This window comes from Gymnoscopelus braueri (genome assembly GCF_963280865.1).
Source record: "Gymnoscopelus braueri genome assembly, chromosome: 1".
In the NCBI taxonomy this organism is placed as follows: Eukaryota; Metazoa; Chordata; class Actinopteri; order Myctophiformes; family Myctophidae; genus Gymnoscopelus; species Gymnoscopelus braueri.
The window spans coordinates 23,940,403-23,959,475 of NC_137603.1; the positions used below are offsets into that span (position 1 = coordinate 23,940,403).

At 42.2% G+C, this 19,073-nt stretch overlaps 2 protein-coding genes across 2 annotated transcripts; both read left to right on the forward strand.

The window, feature by feature from the left end:
* Window positions 1–10,368: 10,368 nt before the first annotated feature.
* LOC308088049 (importin subunit alpha-3-like) lies at window positions 10,369–13,994 on the forward strand (the record flags this gene model as incomplete). The annotated part of the gene is made up of 2 exons (XM_080432392.1): window positions 10,369–11,889; window positions 13,956–13,994. 2 exons carry the CDS (start codon window positions 10,369–10,371, stop codon window positions 13,992–13,994), a joined length of 1,560 nt encoding a protein of 519 aa, XP_080288518.1.
* Window positions 13,995–14,858: 864 nt separating this feature from the next.
* On the forward strand, window positions 14,859–18,490 carry LOC308088058 (importin subunit alpha-3-like; the record flags this gene model as incomplete). Its single annotated transcript, XM_080432404.1, has 2 exons — window positions 14,859–16,379; window positions 18,452–18,490. The coding sequence occupies 2 exons, from the start codon at window positions 14,859–14,861 to the stop codon at window positions 18,488–18,490; spliced, it is 1,560 nt and encodes a 519-aa protein (XP_080288530.1).
* Between the last annotated feature and the right edge of the window lie 583 nt (window positions 18,491–19,073).

The following is a 19,073-nucleotide window of genomic DNA, read 5'->3' on the forward strand; positions in this document are numbered from 1 at the left end:
CCACCACAAAACCCTCTACCTAAGTACATTTAGTAGTAACTAAGTACATTTACTCAAGTACAATTCTGAGGTATTTTTTACTTTACTGGAGTATTTCCAGTTTTCAGTACTTTTACTTACTCCACTACATCTCAGAGGTAAATATTATACTTTGTGCTACAATTATTTGAACACTTTAGTTACTAGTCACTTTGTAAATGTTGATTATTATTACAAAACATACATGAACCACTTCAGCCCTATATACACTTCAGCCATTTGAAAATAGCCGAACTACGATGCAACGCATTGTGAGCTTGTAGATCTGCAAATTTCAAAAGATTTTTATACATTTTATACATTTGAAAACTTGGAATGGGATTTTCTGCATAATTAGTACTTTCTACTTTTGGTACTTTAAGAATATTTTTGTACCAATTACTTTGTACTTTTACTCAAGTACATTTTTTATTCCAGTCTTTTACTTGTAACAGAGTATTTCTATATTGCAGTATTGATACTTTTACTTAAGTAAAAAATGTGTGTACTTTTTTACCACTGCAGAGGGACAAATGAATGCTTGAACCTATTATAGCTCCACACTATTATCTCCTATACCTGAAGGCAGTAACTCATACATACAGTATAGGGTATAGTACATGGGAGGAGAGCCAGGGATTGAACTGGGAACCTTCCAAATCCAAAGAGGCTGCTCTGCCACCCCATGAGATGTGAAATTGTGGCCATTGAGCCTACAATACACACATGTGTCCATAACCACATGCGTCCCTATTCTGGGGTGAACATTCAGCGAAAATGAGTTTGAAGATCTGCTATTTTTAGCAAAGATATTTGTTGTAGATGGAAAAAAGGAGTGGGCCTATTAGACAGCTGAGTTGACTCCGGTCAAGTATACTACTAAGTGGTTAACCGCATATATCTCTACCTTTCTAGTTAAGGTTATACCGTGTAACGTTTTTAAATTGAAATTGTATTTTTGATTAAGAATTTCACTGCCATATTTTTCACAATAACCATTCCACGTAAATGTGTTCTCTGACCACCTTTCTAAATACTATTTTATTCATGAGTGTCTGCGGTTGTCTGCCTCTACACTCCTGAGAAAATTACACAGACACTCACAGGAAGTGCTTTGGAATTGGAAATGTATTTATTTATTTCATTTCCTTTCCTTCCTGGAAAGCAAAGCCAGCAGCAAAAACATATTAACAGTTGCTGTAAAGATCTACCAGAGGTTTAGCCAAAAACACACACAAAAAACAACAACAACCACAAAGTTATATTATGACTTCAAGGTTTAGGGTCACTTAAGGTTAGGGTTTACAAACAATTTAAAAAAAAACTTCTAAAATGTTTAACTGTCGCAAATTCTCAGATACTGTATCACAAAACGCATGTAAATCCTACATTTCGTTTTGATTTGAGTTATTTGTTCTGTTGTACTTCATTTGCTAGAGACTCAATCTGTTAATGACACAGCAAAGTGCAAAAGTGTCAAAACTGACTTAAAGATGCACTAAGCGATATTTGGTGGTTAATACAAAACTTTTTGCTAAAAGTTTGAAGCTCTATCTATATGGTGATAGTAATCATTGCTATAGCCGGTAATTGATTCCTCCTCACACACGTCTGTCATATCCTAATGACTCACCTGCCAGTGAGGAGCCCCCACCAGGAGGACGTAGAACCTTCGTCCTACTCCTCCTGCCCAACACTCCCCGCTGACAGGTGCCGCCACAGCCCGTAGGTGTACGTGCAATGACCGATATCACTTTGCCCGCCCGGCCTCCCTCCCCCTAACACGGGCCAATTGTATTCATGTAGACGCCCGACAAAGCCAAATGCACCACTGTGGATTTGAACCCACAACCTCTGTGGTGGTGGGCAGTGACTTTACCACTGCGCCACCCGAGCGCTTGCTATAGCAATGATTTCAATGATTGCTATTGGCATATATAGAGGTTTACCTCTTTAACAATAAACGTTTTGTTTTAAAAAAATAAATATTGCTTACAGCACTTCTAAGGTGATGCATTCAGTTTGTGTCATAATATGATCTTATTCTGTCCTGGCGCAAAAATATGGTTGCGTATTGTAATGCAGGGACCTGCAACCATCACCATCTTATGAAAAACAGACAGGACGCCCAAATATTCATTTTCCTAGCAACCTGAGTCACAAAAAAGAGACAAATCCATGCAAGAAACACCTTTGTTTGTGTAACACCCTGGAATCTAAACCGGGTCTCTCACACTGGAAGGGACACTAAAGCCAAACATCTTATCCACTAGCCTAAAAGGGAATCCCCATTGGAGAAATTAGGCTTTGGGTCTTCAGGGAGAGGCTCTGAGCCATTCTGCTACATTCTCCCCATTTGACCTCCAACCACCGGGAAACCCGATATGGGTCACGGCACCAATGTAACGCCGGGGATTCGAACCCCGGTGTCGCGTGCGGGAAGGGACACTAAAGCCAAACATCTTAACCACTAGCTTAAAGGGGAGTCCCCCTTGGCCGGTGAGAGATATTAGGCGTTTGGTCTTCAGGCAGAGACTCTAAGGAAGCCACCTACAACACTCTCACGTGACGTCGGTTACCTTCCCCTATTCGTGCATAGGGCAGAACACGCACAGGTTGCCCTACGTGCGAATAGTGGAGGACGGGAATCGATGTCATCGTAGCAAAAGAATAGGAGACGCCTCAGTCAGTGTGGCACCCACCGCGTCGAGGAGCAGCGCTGCGTGGGTTAAACGAGGCGGACAGCTGAGTCAGCACCTGCCCTGGCTCTGTGTGTGTTCACTGAACATGGTGTTTATCCCTGGAGACAGAACACAGCCCCGGGCTACCAGCACCTCACACTGCCCTCCGCAAATCCACCCGCCTGGGCCCTGCCGAGAGAGTTCTCACGCCTTAACTCTCTCTCTCTCTCTCTCTCTCTCTCTCTCTCTCTCTCTCTCTCTCTCTCTCTCTCTCTCTCTCTCTCTCTCTCTCTCTCTCTCTCTCTCTCTCTCTCTTTCTTATGGGATGGGAGGAGGTGCTGGGAGGTGACACAGGTCCATCTTGTATCAAAGATGGACCTATGTTCGCTTCAAAGATTTTCACGATTTCTCAAAAAATAGCAGCTATTGTAGCTTGCAGATCTGCAAATAGCCAAACTATAAATATGGTTAAAATGATTGTGACGCTATATTAACTAATTTTGCTGGGGACCCCCTGGTACCCCCTCAAGGACCCCTTACGGGGGGCACATTGGAGCTACACTGTTTCTATATGGTCCCAAGATCCACATTACTACATTTTCTTAATAGAAAATGTATTCATTTGCGCTCGGGTACCTGCCCACCATTTTGGCACGATGATATATGACATTAAATTAAGCTATAAGAATGCCTGCTTTAGTCTCATAAGACGGCCAGAAATGAACTTTCTCTGGTCCTCATTTTTGTCAATTTAGTTTTGTTCGTTAATTCTTTCAGTTGTGTTTAGTCACTTTCGGATTCCTCCCCCAGGGTTCGATACTAGGCTCTCTCCTTTGACCCCTGAGCACCAAATCTCTTCGTCAAAAATAGACGTGTCGCAATGTGGCACGCTGTGAGCTTGTGGATCGGCTATTTTCTCTGATAGTTCACCCCCAGAATACAGACGCTAGGTAAGCTCATAAGGGAAAAAAAGCAGGTGTGCTTCCTCTGGATGCCTTTTTGTTTAGGCAATGGGTGCTCAGCTATAAATATAACTTGGTTCAAAATACCACCGAAGTGGGAAAAGCGGCACTCCAAAAATAAAGGATGCAAGACTGGCTCAGATATACATTCTTATTTATTGAGAACGCTTGGCGCGTTTCGGCCTCAGCCTTCCTCAGAGCAGATTTAAAAAGCTAGTATTATGAGCTAGAGCTATAGGGCTCATAAGACAGAGTGAGAGGAGAGGCAGACTCATGTGGCAGACCGAGAGCTTAGTCACTGTGGCTGCACTGATTCAGCTGTGTGCATGCTCAGGCTCGTAAGGTTAATGGCAGCATTGGGGCTGCGCTGCTGCTCCAGGCCTCACGAATGCTGCAAACCGGCATTCCCACAAGCAAGCAAGCAGCCTCTGGCGTCCACCTCGTCCTCTGTAACCTGTAACCCACTGAGGGACAAGACACCAACACACACATGAGCACACATCGAGAGACAGGCAGACAAATACACAAATAAAAACAGGCGAGAGAGACACACAAACACACACACACACACAGGAGTTGCCTGCATGCACGCAAGGTTAACCTTGCACCCCACACACATTTTCATTCAGCGATTACTCCAAGGGAGAAAACAGACAGAGATGAATGTATGTTCATTGCTGGGGGGGGGGGGCATGCCTGTACCTGTACACTGACTGAATGAATTCCCAAAACGGTGATGCCAGTCGGCTCACCGTTTGGTCAGAATTGGTGCATTTCAATGGATTTATATAGAATGTGCAGAAAGTGTTCATTTAACTCTGAGAGAGTACACATGGAGTCAAATCGGCCCGTAGATTTGACTAAAGCCGTTTTTATAAATTTTATAAAAATGTAAAATGGTCAAATCTATGGGCAGATTTGATTCCACGTGTACTCTCTCAGAGTTAAATGAACACTTTCTACACATTCTAGAGTCTGTTGAGGTGAAATAGGAGATGGGCCCCTGCATGGTCCCCACAGGCCCCAGGGAGAGGAACAGGACAGGGGGGGAGCGGGTGGTCAACGGAGGCCTTGTGTTTGTAGGAGCAACACGAACGGCAGCAGAGCAGAGCTGACAGGTATGTACGTATTGGAATGTGCTTCTTCTCAGCCACACCTGCTACCAACACACGCCCCGCCAACCCCGGCCTCTGTCATCCCACTGGCTGATCACCCCATGACTGACAGCCAGGAGAACTATTTGGCTCCTGGCCCACTCAAGCCCTGGGGGCAGGTATGGCGAGTATTGAATCTCAACCAATAGCGGCGCGGGGAACGCTCAGAGCCAGGCGGGGCTGAGCTGAAATAAAACTCATCCAAATGGGGTGTGTCTCAAAAGTTTGTCGGCAGTCAAACGGTGAAGCTGGCTTCTTCTGACGCCAGGGCCCATTCGGCCTCCAGACGATCAGCGGACCACATTGAGGGATCTGAGCTGTTTTCACCTCAGAGTCCAGGACATCAGAGCATGGAAGACATGGTAGAAAAGCAACCAACAAAGGACTTATTCTCCACAACAGCACCTCTACAGTGGTTCCTGGCTCGCCGATGGAAGTGAAGCCACAGGTCTCATCAGCTCCTACAACAGACCCACCGGTTGATTTAGGACCACAAGTTGGTGGCTCCATGGATGGTGGCTGCAACGGGGACAATCAGCACCAGATCTGAGTGACTTTGCATTCTAAAAGAAGAACAATTCTTTCCTCCACCTTAAAATAATAGTTTTGTTAACACAGGACTGTGGGTAGAGATGTGTTTTACTGTGTGGTGGAACTGTGGTCGCTCACATCTCCTTATCACTTTTCCAGCCCAGCTATCGATTGCGTATCCGTTGGACGGAGAACTGATAAGGGCATGTGTCTGACATGAACTACATGGTACTGAAGAGACGAACATCAGACGTTAAGAGACGAGGTTCTGGGGTTGTTACGCTCTAATGGTACATTATACCATTAAGCCAAAAATGCGCACAATAAATAGCTGCTCTGCATCCTCTCAACACGTTGCGCGTTGTGAGCTTGCAGAGCGGATATTTTCAGTTCAGTTAATCATTAGTCGTTGGTTGGGTTATTTGCATGAACACTTTGCTTGATTGTTTATTTTCAACTTAATGTGATAAATCTATTAGACCGATGACTGAAAGTACTGTATAATATTCCATCTGTGGTTTTGTGTCTCTATATGACTTAAAGGAGAAAGTCGAGTTTAGAAAGTTTGAAGTGGGCTAGATACTGTAACTGCACCAAATATAAACAAATAACATTAATGTCAGGAATTGTTGTCAGAGTGGGAATTACAGGTAATTATAGTAAAATCATAGTCAAGTTGTGTGAGCTGTTTAAAAGTGACTTTAGTTTTTAGGCCTGTCACAATTATGACATAATCGCCTGATCGCAATTAATTGAGCTAATCGTTGCATAATCGTTTCCGTTCAGCTGTATAGAAACAGCTGGATGAAATTAACATGACGTTGTTGTCCACGACACGCTCTATTAACCAAAAAGCTCACAACACGACATGATGCAACTTGTAGATCTGCTAAATATGTTCAAATAATTATAAAGGATGTGGCTTGTTTTGGCCATGGTACATTACAGTATGTACTTTGAACATGGTAGGCTAATGGTCATTGTCAGTCATTTCTTTGTATATTTCAGTTATTTGTCATATCTGCTCTGTGCAATGTTCTGTTAACAAAGCATGCAAGTCAAACGGAAATGTAATTCTTATTGTTCCAATATTGAATGCCATAAAACACAATTAAATCATTAATCACAATTATTTGTGTGACAATGAATTGTCAACTTAAATGTCATGGTCGTGACAATAGTTCATGAACATTTCTTTTTCAAATCTGAGTCTGACACATGCTAGGATGAGAGGACAAAAGTTTCTTTATGTTGCAAATGATGATGAAAATGCAGTTTCACTCTCATGTTTCTGAAAATGCGTGTTGCACACTGGTGGAAAGTAACTAAGTACATTTACTCAAGTACTGTGTATGTACATTTTTCAATATTTTAAACTCTACTACTTAGCAGAAGCAAATACTGTACATTTTTACTACTATTTTTACTATCTTGACAGATTTTTTTAAACTTTTGAAAAAACTGCATAACTCATTCTGCATAATGAGTTTACTTTCTTTTTTACTTTTGGTACCATAAGTGTATTTTGATGCCAATGCTTTTGTGCTTTTGCTCTAGTAAAAATGTTGAATTAGTTTTACTTGTAATTTATTTCTACATTGTGGTATTTCTACTTTTACTTAGATAAAGAATCTAAGTAAATCTTCCACCACTGACTGCGAGTGTGGATTGGGCACTGACCTCAAAGTGACAGACATAATCCATTAAAACCCAGTGGTGGAAAGTAACTAAGTACATGCACTCAAGTACTGTACTTATATATACAATGCTGAGGTACTTTGAATTTCTAATTTTCTATACTTTTATAGTATGGAAAACAAAATAGAAGATTGTTGGAGTTTTTTTTCATACATTTTACACATGATATGATAAACTTGTGAAACGGGACATTCTGCATAATGAGTATTTACTTTTGGTACTTTAAGTATATTTTGATGCCAATACTTTTGTACTTTTACTCAAGTAGATTTTGATTACCGGACTTCGGAGTGTTTCTACATTGCAGTATTAATACTTTTACTTAAGTAAAAACAAATTTGTACTTTTTCCACCACTGTTAAAACCTGACAGTCTGTGTGCATGATGCAACCGCCAACACGAATACTAAATCAGGTAAGTTATCTCCATATCGTCTCTGTCGGGTGGAAACAGTTAGGCTACTTTTCAGGATTCAAATTCAAAAATAGCTTTGCGCTGTGTTTCGAGCTTGTAGATCTGCTACTTTTGATGCTTTTGTGTGACGCTGTAGTATGATCATCAAGTAGTAGGGCATTAATCTACGAAAAAACACCAAAAGTTTAAATATGGAGATAAGAGGTTCCTGCCCGACAGCAATGATATGCTGATGGGTGTAAACCAGTGGGGGAAGAAGTAACTCAGATTGTTTTACTTAAGTAAAAGTAGCAATTCCACAATGAAGAAATACTCTGTTACATGTAAAAGCCGTTATATTATACCTCTATGGTAAAAGCCCATGTATCCAAAAATTTACTTGAGTAAAAGTGCAACAGTATTAGCATCAACATATAATTGAAGTACCAAAAGTAAATGTAGCCAACTCATTGTGCAGAATGTCCCATTTCACAAAAAAAAAATTATAGCCAAAGTATAATTGGTTATTGTTAAAATAATCGAAATCTACAAAGTAAATCGTAACAATATTTGTCTTAGAGTAGTGGAGTAGAACTATAAAATATTGAAAAAACTGAAACTGAATTGTACTTAAGTACAGTACTTGAGTAAATGTACTTTCCAACATAATGCCATCATGCATTTGTCAGCCACAGACACACAGCCTGTGGCATTTCTGATTCTGTAATTACAGCTCCACACCACTGACTGCCAGGGAATGCTTACACCCCCCCTTTAATGTATACAAGAATGTGCTTGTTGCTGGAATCACTAAATAGTCAAGAATCAGAACAGAAATATGCCCATGAATGGTAAATAATGAATGTGTGAAAAAGAAAATGCTGAAATAAATAGACCCTGATATCATCGCTGTCATGTGGAAATCTCCAAAACTGTAATTTTCAACAAATGGATCCAATGTAAATTATTTAATCTCAAGCTCTTGTTAGTACTTTTCATTGGTAAAATATTTATAAAACCCACAGACACTTAACCACAAATAGTGAAAATAGCAGATCTACAAGCTCAGCGCTTGCTCTCGCAGCGCATTGTGAGCTAGATCGGCTATTTTTGCTATTTTAGCTTAAGACTTAGACAGGGGCCATTTTCGAATTGCAGCCTCCTGAAGGTGTATCTTTAGGGCAGTTTTTGAAAGTGAGTAGGGTTTTACACTCCTTTTGGTAGGGCATTCCACATTTTTGTTGAATAGCATGAGAACGAGTTCATTCAGAGTAAGACTAAATATATTGACAATTTTGTCAACAAATAAAAACTACTCTAAAATATTAGGAGGGACGATCCAGTAGAACTAAAGGACATGTCATTTTATGTTTGGTTGCGCTCGGGTGTTGCGCTCTGAAAATAGCAGATCTACAAGCTCACATCGTGTCGCGCTGTAGATCAGCTATTTTCAGCATGCAACCAAGTGTAAAATCAGCCATTACGACGCCATCGATGGGGCGGCAGTGGCTCAGGGGTAGAGTGGCCGGTAGAGCGGCCGGATGGAAGCCGTGAGGTTTCCAGTTTGATCCCAGGCTCCCCTAGAAGAGCTACTATCGAAGTGTCCTTGAGCAAGACGCTGAACCCCTAATTGCTCCCGATGAGCAGGTTGGTGCCTTGCATGGTTGCCTCCGCCATCGGTGTATGAATATGTGTGTGATTGAATGGGTGAATGTAATGCACAATCTATGTAAAGCGCTTTGGATAAAAGCGCTATATAAATGCACCATTTATCAAGGCACCTAGAGGTTGGGTGGACGGTGGACAGTGGACGTCACAATTGTAACATCCAGAGAAAACATTAAACAATGAAATGAATAAATACAAATTAAGTTGAATTCAAACCACTTTCTATAAGCTACCAACTGCATAATTAAAGCAATCAAAATGTTGAAGAGAGGTTATCAATATCTTCAATTATTACCCTTTTGAAGGTAATTCATTCTGAGCAGTCTCGTCCACCCTATTTGTCTACCCTATGACTGTCCAGTCATACAACTGGAGTGGACAGATATGTGGGTTGGTGTGATGAGCATCACCTACAGATTAATGTAAAACTGAAAAGATTGTGGTGGATCTCAAGTCAATTGTGGATCACAGCATGATTGTCATACATGGCCATGACATAAAGCCGGTCACAGAATACAAAAATATGGGTAAATTTTGATAGTAAACTTAGCTTGTAGATCTGCTATTTTTAGCTAATGTTCCCCTCAGAATAAGGATCCTAGGGTTCAAGTGATTCATGTAAAATAAGGTTCCTATCACACATCACAGGGCGGCCCCCCTGTAGTAACTCTGAGGACCCCCTAGGGGTCCCGAACCCCTGTTGAAGACCCCTGCACTACTGATTAATGACTCATTAAAATGTAAGCATCCAACCAAAGTTGTAGATTACAGTACAACATTTGTCAGAAATACTGCTTGATATAGACAAAATAAAAGTAAATAGAATTAAAATGGTCTAAATAAAATGATTTATTGGACCATCAAACAAGATTTGTGAGCCCTGCTGACCCCAATCTGTGCAGTAAAATCCTCAGTATTTATTTCTGTGTTATGTCTGTTATGTCCATTGTCTACTATGGTTTTTATTATTATTTCAGTTTAAAATGACGCCCACCCATGGTCCACTGTTCACCATGCTGTTTGGCCAAGCTTGGTGTGACGTTTGTGCTGCCGTGACAATATAAGTTCTGCCACTTAATTTGTAATATTGCACTTAGTTCTACCAGCGGTGTTAGCACTTTGAACCTTGAAACACCAGCAGAACCATATGGTCTGGGTCTGAGAAGAGGGATACTAGATTCAGGGGTAGCGCACTAGGATAAATAGGTTATGTTGAGAGGTATTTATTGAACATATTTATTGAACACAGTCATCATTGCAAACATGGATGACAAGGAGAAACTGAACGATGCACGGCTGAAGAATTTCAAGAACAAGGGTCGTGATTTGGACTCTATGAGAAGACAAAGGACTGAGGTGGCAGTGGAACTCCGCAAGAACAAACGAGAGGAACACCTACTCAAGAGGAGGAATGTGTCCTATGAAGACATCTCTGATGACGACCCGGATGCTGATGATGGAGATTTCAGATCGCAAAACATCCCTCTTGAAGAAATAGTAAAGAATGCTACCAGTGAACACCTGGGAGTGCAGCTGAGTGCTGTTCAAGCTGCCAGGAGGTTGTTGTCTGGTGCCCATAACCCTCCCATAGATGACCTGATCAATGCTGGCTTCCTTCCCATTCTGGTTCACTGCCTTGAGAAAGATGACTCCCCCTCTCTCCAGCACGAGGCAGCCTGGGCTCTGACCAACATAGCGGCAGGGACCTCAGAACAGACCCAAGCTGTGGTCCGGTCCCACGCCATGCCGCTGCTGTTGAGGCTGCTCCAGTCCCCTCACCAGCATGTGTGTGAGCAGGCTGTGTGGGCCCTGGGCAACATCGCCGGTGACGGCCCCCAGTGCAGAGACTATGTGTTCAGCTTGGGTGTCGTAAAGCCCCTGCTGTTGCTCATTGGTCCCTCCATTCCCATCGCGTGTCTTCGCCAGGTCACCTGGATGCTGCTCAACCTCTGCCGCCACAAGGACCCTTCACCATCAATGGAGGCTGTTCAGGAGATCCTGCCGGCTCTCTGTTTCCTGATCCAGCACACCGATGTCAGCATCCTTGCAGACACCGTATGGGCTCTGTCCTTTCTGGCAGATGCTGGAGACGAGCATGTCCAGATGGTCATTGACTCTGGCATCATACCTCGCCTTGTTCCTCTGTTGAGTCACCAGGAGGTCAAGGTCCAGACCGCTGCACAGAGAGCCGTGGGGAACATAGTGACCGGAACAGATGAACAGACCCAGGTCGTCCTTGACTGCAACGCTCTCAGCCACTTCCCCTCTCTCCTCGCACACCCCAAGGGGAACATCAACAAGGAAGCAGTCTGGTTCCTCTCTAACATCACGGCAGGCAACCGGCAGCAGGTGCAGGCGGTCATCGATGCCAAGCTTGTGCCCATGATTATCCATCTGCTCGACAAGGGAGACTTTCCTACTCAGAAGGAAGCAGCGTGGGCTATCAGCAACCTGTCAATAAGCGGGAGGAAAGACCAGGTGGCACATCTGATCGAGAAGAACGTGATCCCTCCGTTCTGCAACCTGCTGACGCTGAAGGACTCCCAGGTGCTGCACGTGGTCCTGGACGGCCTCTCCACCATCCTCTGGAAGGCTGATGACCAGGTTGAAACCGTCACACATCTCATCGAGGAGTGTGGCGGTTTGGAGAAGATGGAACAGCTGCAGAGTCATGAAAATGAGGACGTCTGTAGACTGGCCAACGAAATTATTGACAAGTTCTTTGCGCCATCAGATGTCATATTTGATGCTGCTTCGAATCTCCCTGCAGATGTTGTACCAAAAGTAAATGTAGCCAACTCATTATGCAGAATGTCCCATTTCACAATTTGTTTTCAAAAGTTTACAACATTTGTCCAAAAATCTACAAGCTCAAAACACTTGTCATCATAGCCAAAGTATAATTGGTTATTGTTATAATAATCTAAATCTACAAAGTAAATCGTAACAATATTTGTCTTAGAGTAGTGGAGTAGAACTATAAAATATTGAAAAAACTGAAATAGTACCTCAGAGTTGTACTTAAGTACAGTACTTGAGTAAATGTATGTACTTTCCAACATAATGCCATCATGCATTTGTCAGCCACAGACACACAGCCTGTGGCATTTCTGATTCTGTAATTACAGCTCCACACCACTGACTGCCAGGGAATGCTTACATCCCCCCTTTAATGTACAAGAATGTGCTTGTTGCTGGAATCACTAAATAGTCAAGAATCAGAACAGAAATATGCCCATGAATGGTAAATAATGAATGTGTGAAAAAGAAAACGCTGACATAAATAGTCATCGCTGTCATGTGGAAATCTCCAAAACTGTAATTTTCAACAAATGGATCCAATGTAAATTATTTCGTCTCAAGCTCTTGTTAGTACTTTTCATTGGTAAAATATTTATAAAACCCACAGACACTTAACCACAAATAGCGAAAATAGAGCTTGTAGATCGGCTATTTTTTCTATTTTTGTGTGACACTGTAGCATGATGAAGTAGGGCATCAATTTATAAAACAAAACATAAAAAGATGCTGAAGTAGGGCATCAATTTATAAAACAAAACATAAAAAGTTGAAATATGGAGATATGAGGTTTCTGCCCGAAATCAACGACATGTAAAGATTAATTGATTCATGTCGATGACCTAGAAGAGAATTCTTTGAGTCATTTTGAAAAACTAAAGAAAACAAAACACCAAAACATCGGCGGGTGGGTTAAGACTTGAGACAGGGGCCATTTTCGAATTGCAGCCTGCTGAAGGTGTATCTTTATATTAGGGCAGTTTTTGAAAGTGAGTAGGGTTTTACACTCCTTTTGGTAGGGCATTCCACATTTTTGTTGAATAGCATGAGAACGAGTTCATTCACTAAGACTAAATATATTGACAATTTTGTCAGCAAATAAAAACTACACTAAAATATTAGGAGGGACGATCCAGTAGAACTAAAAGACATGTCATTTTATGTTTGGTTGCGCTCGGGTGTTGCGCTCTGAAAATTGCAGATCTACAAGCTCACATTGCGTCGCGCTGTAGATCAGCTATTTTCAGCATGCAACCAAGTGTAAAATCAGCCATTACGACGCCATCGATGGGGCGGCAGTGGCTCAGGGGTAGAGTGGCCGGTAGAGCGGCCGGATGGAAGCCATGAGGTTTCCAGTTCGATCCCAGGCTCCCCTAGATGAGCTACTATCGAAGTGTCCTTGAGCAAGACGCTGAACCCCTAATTGCTCCCGATGAGCAGGTTGGTGCTTTGCATGGTTGCCTCCGCCATCGGTGTATGAATGTGTGTGTGAATGGGTGAATGTAATGCACAATCTATGTAAAGCGCTTTGGATAAAAGCGCTATATAAATGCACCATTTATCAAGGCACCGCCAAAATACATTTTAGTCGACTAAATCAACTGTAGATTTAGTCGACTATAATCTTATGATATTTACCGGTAGTCGACAAAAACTAAAACATTTCCGATGAAAAACTAAATGGAATTTTATTCAAAAGACTATGAGTAAAACTAAATCAAAATTTGCTGTCAAAATCAACACTGCTTCAGATCAGAATGGCACATATTTCTAAGATGTTTTTACCTTTTCACATTCTTACCTGGTTATCCTCCTCCTCCTATATTAAAATTACCTAGAGGTTGGGTGGACGGTGGACAGTGGACGTCACAATTGTAACATCCAGAGAAAACATTAAACAATGAAATGAATAAATTCAAATTAACTGCATAATTAAACTAATCAAAATGTTGAAGAGAGGTTATCAATATCTTCAATTATTACCCTTTTGAAGAGGTAATTCATTCTGAGCAGTCTCGTCCACCCTATTTGTCTACCCTATGACTGTCCAGTCATACAACTGGAGTGGACAGATATGTGGGTTGGTGTGATGAGCATCACCTACAGATTCATGTAAAACTGAAAAGATTGTGGTGGATCTCAAGTCAATTGTGAATCACAGCATGATTGTCATACATGGCCATGACATAAAGCCGGTCACAGAATAAAAAAATATGGGTCCATTTTGATAGTAAACTTAGCTTGTAGATCTGCTATTTTTGGCTAATGTTCCCCTCAGAATAGGAATCCTAGGGTTCAAGTGATTCATGTAAAATAAGGTTCCTATCACACATCACAGGGCGGCCCCCCTGTAGTAACTCTGAGGACCCCCTAGGGGTCCCGAACCCCCTGTTGAAGACCCCTGCGCTACTGATTAATGACTCATTAAAATGTAAGCATCCAACCAAAGTTGTAGACTACAGTACAACATTTGTCAGAAATACTGCTTGATATAGACAAAATAAAAGTAAACCGAATTAAAATGGTCTAAATAAAATGATTTATTGGACCATCAAACAAGATTTGAGAGCCCTGCTGACCCCAATCTGTGCAGTAAAATCCTCAGTATTTATTTCTGTGTTATGTCTGTTATGTCCATTGTCTACTGTGGTTTTTATTATTATTTCAGTTTAAAATGACGCCCACTCATGGTCCACTGTTCACCATGCTGTTTGGCCAAGCTTGGTGTGACGTTTGTGCTGCCGTGACAATATAAGTTCTGCCACTTATTTTGTAATATTGCACTTAGTTCTACCAGCGGTGTTAGCACTTTGAACCTTGAAACACCAGCAGAACCATATGGTCTGGGTCTGAGAAGAGGGATACTAGATTCAGGGGTAGCGCACTAGGATAAATAGGTTATGTTGAGAGGTATTTATTGAACATATTTATTGAACACAGTCATCATTGCAAACATGGATGACAAGGAGAAACTGAACGATGCACGGCTGAAGAATTTCAAGAACAAGGGTCGTGATTTGGACTCTATGAGAAGACAAAGGACTGAGGTGGCAGTGGAACTCCGCAAGAACAAACGAGAGGAACACCTACTCAAGAGGAGGAATGTGTCCTATGAAGACATCTCTGATGACGACCCGGATGCTGATGATGGAGATTTCAGATCGCAAAACATCCCTCTTGAAGAAATAGTAAAGAATGCTACCAGTGAACACCTGGGAGTGCAGCTGAGTGCTGTTCAAGCTGCCAGGAGGTTGTTGTCTGGTGCCCATAACCCTCCCATAGATGACCTGATCAATGCTGGCTTCCTTCCCATTCTGGTTCACTGCCTTGAGAAAGATGACTCCCCCTCTCTCCAGCACGAGGCAGCCTGGGCTCTGACCAACATAGCGGCAGGGACCTCAGAACAGACCCAAGCTGTGGTCCGGTCCCACGCCATGCCGCTGCTGTTGAGGCTGCTCCAGTCCCCTCACCAGCATGTGTGTGAGCAGGCTGTGTGGGCCCTGGGCAACATCGCCGGTGACGGCCCCCAGTGCAGAGACTATGTGTTCAGCTTGGGTGTCGTAAAGCCCCTGCTGTTGCTCATTGGTCCCTCCATTCCCATCGCGTGTCTTCGCCAGGTCACCTGGATGCTGCTCAACCTCTGCCGCCACAAGGACCCTTCACCATCAATGGAGGCTGTTCAGGAGATCCTGCCGGCTCTCTGTTTCCTGATCCAGCACACCGATGTCAGCATCCTTGCAGACACCGTATGGGCTCTGTCCTTTCTGGCAGATGCTGGAGACGAGCATGTCCAGATGGTCATTGACTCTGGCATCATACCTCGCCTTGTTCCTCTGTTGAGTCACCAGGAGGTCAAGGTCCAGACCGCTGCACAGAGAGCCGTGGGGAACATAGTGACCGGAACAGATGAACAGACCCAGGTCGTCCTTGACTGCAACGCTCTCAGCCACTTCCCCTCTCTCCTCGCACACCCCAAGGGGAACATCAACAAGGAAGCAGTCTGGTTCCTCTCTAACATCACGGCAGGCAACCGGCAGCAGGTGCAGGCGGTCATCGATGCCAAGCTTGTGCCCATGATTATCCATCTGCTCGACAAGGGAGACTTTCCTACTCAGAAGGAAGCAGCGTGGGCTATCAGCAACCTGTCAATAAGCGGGAGGAAAGACCAGGTGGCACATCTGATCGAGAAGAACGTGATCCCTCCGTTCTGCAACCTGCTGACGCTGAAGGACTCCCAGGTGCTGCACGTGGTCCTGGACGGCCTCTCCACCATCCTCTGGAAGGCTGATGACCAGGTTGAAACCGTCACACATCTCATCGAGGAGTGTGGCGGTTTGGAGAAGATGGAACAGCTGCAGAGTCATGAAAATGAGGACGTCTGTAGACTGGCCAACGAAATTATTGACAAGTTCTTTGCGCCATCAGATGTCATATTTGATGCTGCTTCGAATCTCCCTGCAGATGTTGTACCAAAAGTAAATGTAGCCAACTCATTATGCAGAATGTCCCATTTCACAATTTGTTTTCAAAAGTTTACAACATTTGTCCAAAAATCTACAAGCTCAAAACACTTGTCATCATAGCCAAAGTATAATTGGTTATTGTTATAATAATCTAAATCTACAAAGTAAATCGTAACAATATTTGTCTTAGAGTAGTGGAGTAGAACTATAAAATATTGAAAAAACTGAAATAGTACCTCAGAGTTGTACTTAAGTACAGTACTTGAGTAAATGTATGTACTTTCCAACATAATGCCATCATGCATTTGTCAGCCACAGACACACAGCCTGTGGCATTTCTGATTCTGTAATTACAGCTCCACACCACTGACTGCCAGGGAATGCTTACATCCCCCCTTTAATGTACAAGAATGTGCTTGTTGCTGGAATCACTAAATAGTCAAGAATCAGAACAGAAATATGCCCATGAATGGTAAATAATGAATGTGTGAAAAAGAAAACGCTGACATAAATAGTCATCGCTGTCATGTGGAAATCTCCAAAACTGTAATTTTCAACAAATGGATCCAATGTAAATTATTTCGTCTCAAGCTCTTGTTAGTACTTTTCATTGGTAAAATATTTATAAAACCCACAGACACTTAACCACAAATAGCGAAAATAGAGCTTGTAGATCGGCTATTTTTTCTATTTTTGTGTGACACTGTAGCATGATGAAGTAGGGCATCAATTTATAAAACAAAACATAAAAAGATGCTGAAGTAGGGCATCAATTTATAAAACAAAACATAAAAAGTTGAAATATGGAGATATGAGGTTTCTGCCCGAAATCAACGACATGTAAAGATTAATTGATTCATGTCGATGACCTAGAAGAGAATTCTTTGAGTCATTTTGAAAAACTAAAGAAAACAAAACACCAAAACATCGGCGGGTGGGTTAAGACTTGAGACAGGGGCCATTTTCGAATTGCAGCCTGCTGAAGGTGTATCTTTATATTAGGGCAGTTTTTGAAAGTGAGTAGGGTTTTACACTCCTTTTGGTAGGGCATTCCACATTTTTGTTGAATAGCATGAGAACGAGTTCATTCACTAAGACTAAATATATTGACAATTTTGTCAGCAAATAAAAACTACACTAAAATATTAGGAGGGACGATCCAGTAGAACTAAAAGACATGTCATTTTATGTTTGGTTGCGCTCGGGTGTTGCGCTCTGAAAATTGCAGATCTACAAGCTCACATTGCGTCGCGCTGTAGATCAGCTATTTTCAGCATGCAACCAAGTGTAAAATCAGCCATTACGACGCCATCGATGGGGCGGCAGTGGCTCAGGGGTAGAGTGGCCGGTAGAGCGGCCGGATGGAAGCCATGAGGTTTCCAGTTCGATCCCAGGCTCCCCTAGATGAGCTACTATCGAAGTGTCCTTGAGCAAGACGCTGAACCCCTAATTGCTCCCGATGAGCAGGTTGGTGCTTTGCATGGTTGCCTCCGCCATCGGTGTATGAATGTGTGTGTGAATGGGTGAATGTAATGCACAATCTATGTAAAGCGCTTTGGATAAAAGCGCTATATAAATGCACCATTTATCAAGGCACCGCCAAAATACATTTTAGTCGACTAAATCAACTGTAGATTTAGTCGACTATAATCTTATGATATTTACCGGTAGTCGACAAAAACTAAAACATTTCCGATGAAAAACTAAATGGAATTTTATTCAAAAGACTATGAGTAAAACTAAATCAAAATTTGCTGTCAAAATCAACACTGCTTCAGATCAGAATGGCACATATTTCTAAGATGTTTTTACCTTTTCACATTCTTACCTGGTTATCCTCCTCCTCCTATATTAAAATTACCTAGAGGTTGGGTGGACGGTGGACAGTGGACGTCACAATTGTAATTGTAACATCCAGAGAAAACATTAAACAATGAAATGAATAAATTCAAATTAACTGCATAATTAAACTAATCAAAATGTTGAAGAGAGGTTATCAATATCTTCAATTATTACCCTTTTGAAGAGGTAATTCATTCTGAGCAGTCTCGTCCACCCTATTTGTCTACCCTATGACTGTCCAGTCATACAACTGGAGTGGACAGATATGTGGGTTGGTGTGATGAGCATCACCTACAGATTCATGTAAAACTGAAAAGATTGTGGTGGATCTCAAGTCAATTGTGAATCACAGCATGATTGTCATACATGGCCATGACATAAAGCCGGTCACAGAATAAAAAAATATGGGTCCATTTTGATAGTAAACTTAGCTTGTAGATCTGCTATTTTTGGCTAATGTTCCCCTCAGAATAGGAATCCTAGGGTTCAAGTGATTCATGTAAAATAAGGTTCCTATCACACATCACAGGGCGGCCCCCCTGTAGTAACTCTGAGGACCCCCTAGGGGTCCCGAACCCCCTGTTGAAGACCCCTGCGCTACTGATTAATGACTCATTAAAATGTAAGCATCCAACCAAAGTTGTAGACTACAGTACAACATTTGTCAGAAATACTGCTTGATATAGACAAAATAAAAGTAAACCGAATTAAAATGGTCTAAATAAAATGATTTATTGGACCATCAAACAAGATTTGAGAGCCCTGCTGACCCCAATCTGTGCAGTAAAATCCTCAGTATTTATTTCTGTGTTATGTCTGTTATGTCCATTGTCTACTGTGGTTTTTATTATTATTTCAGTTTAA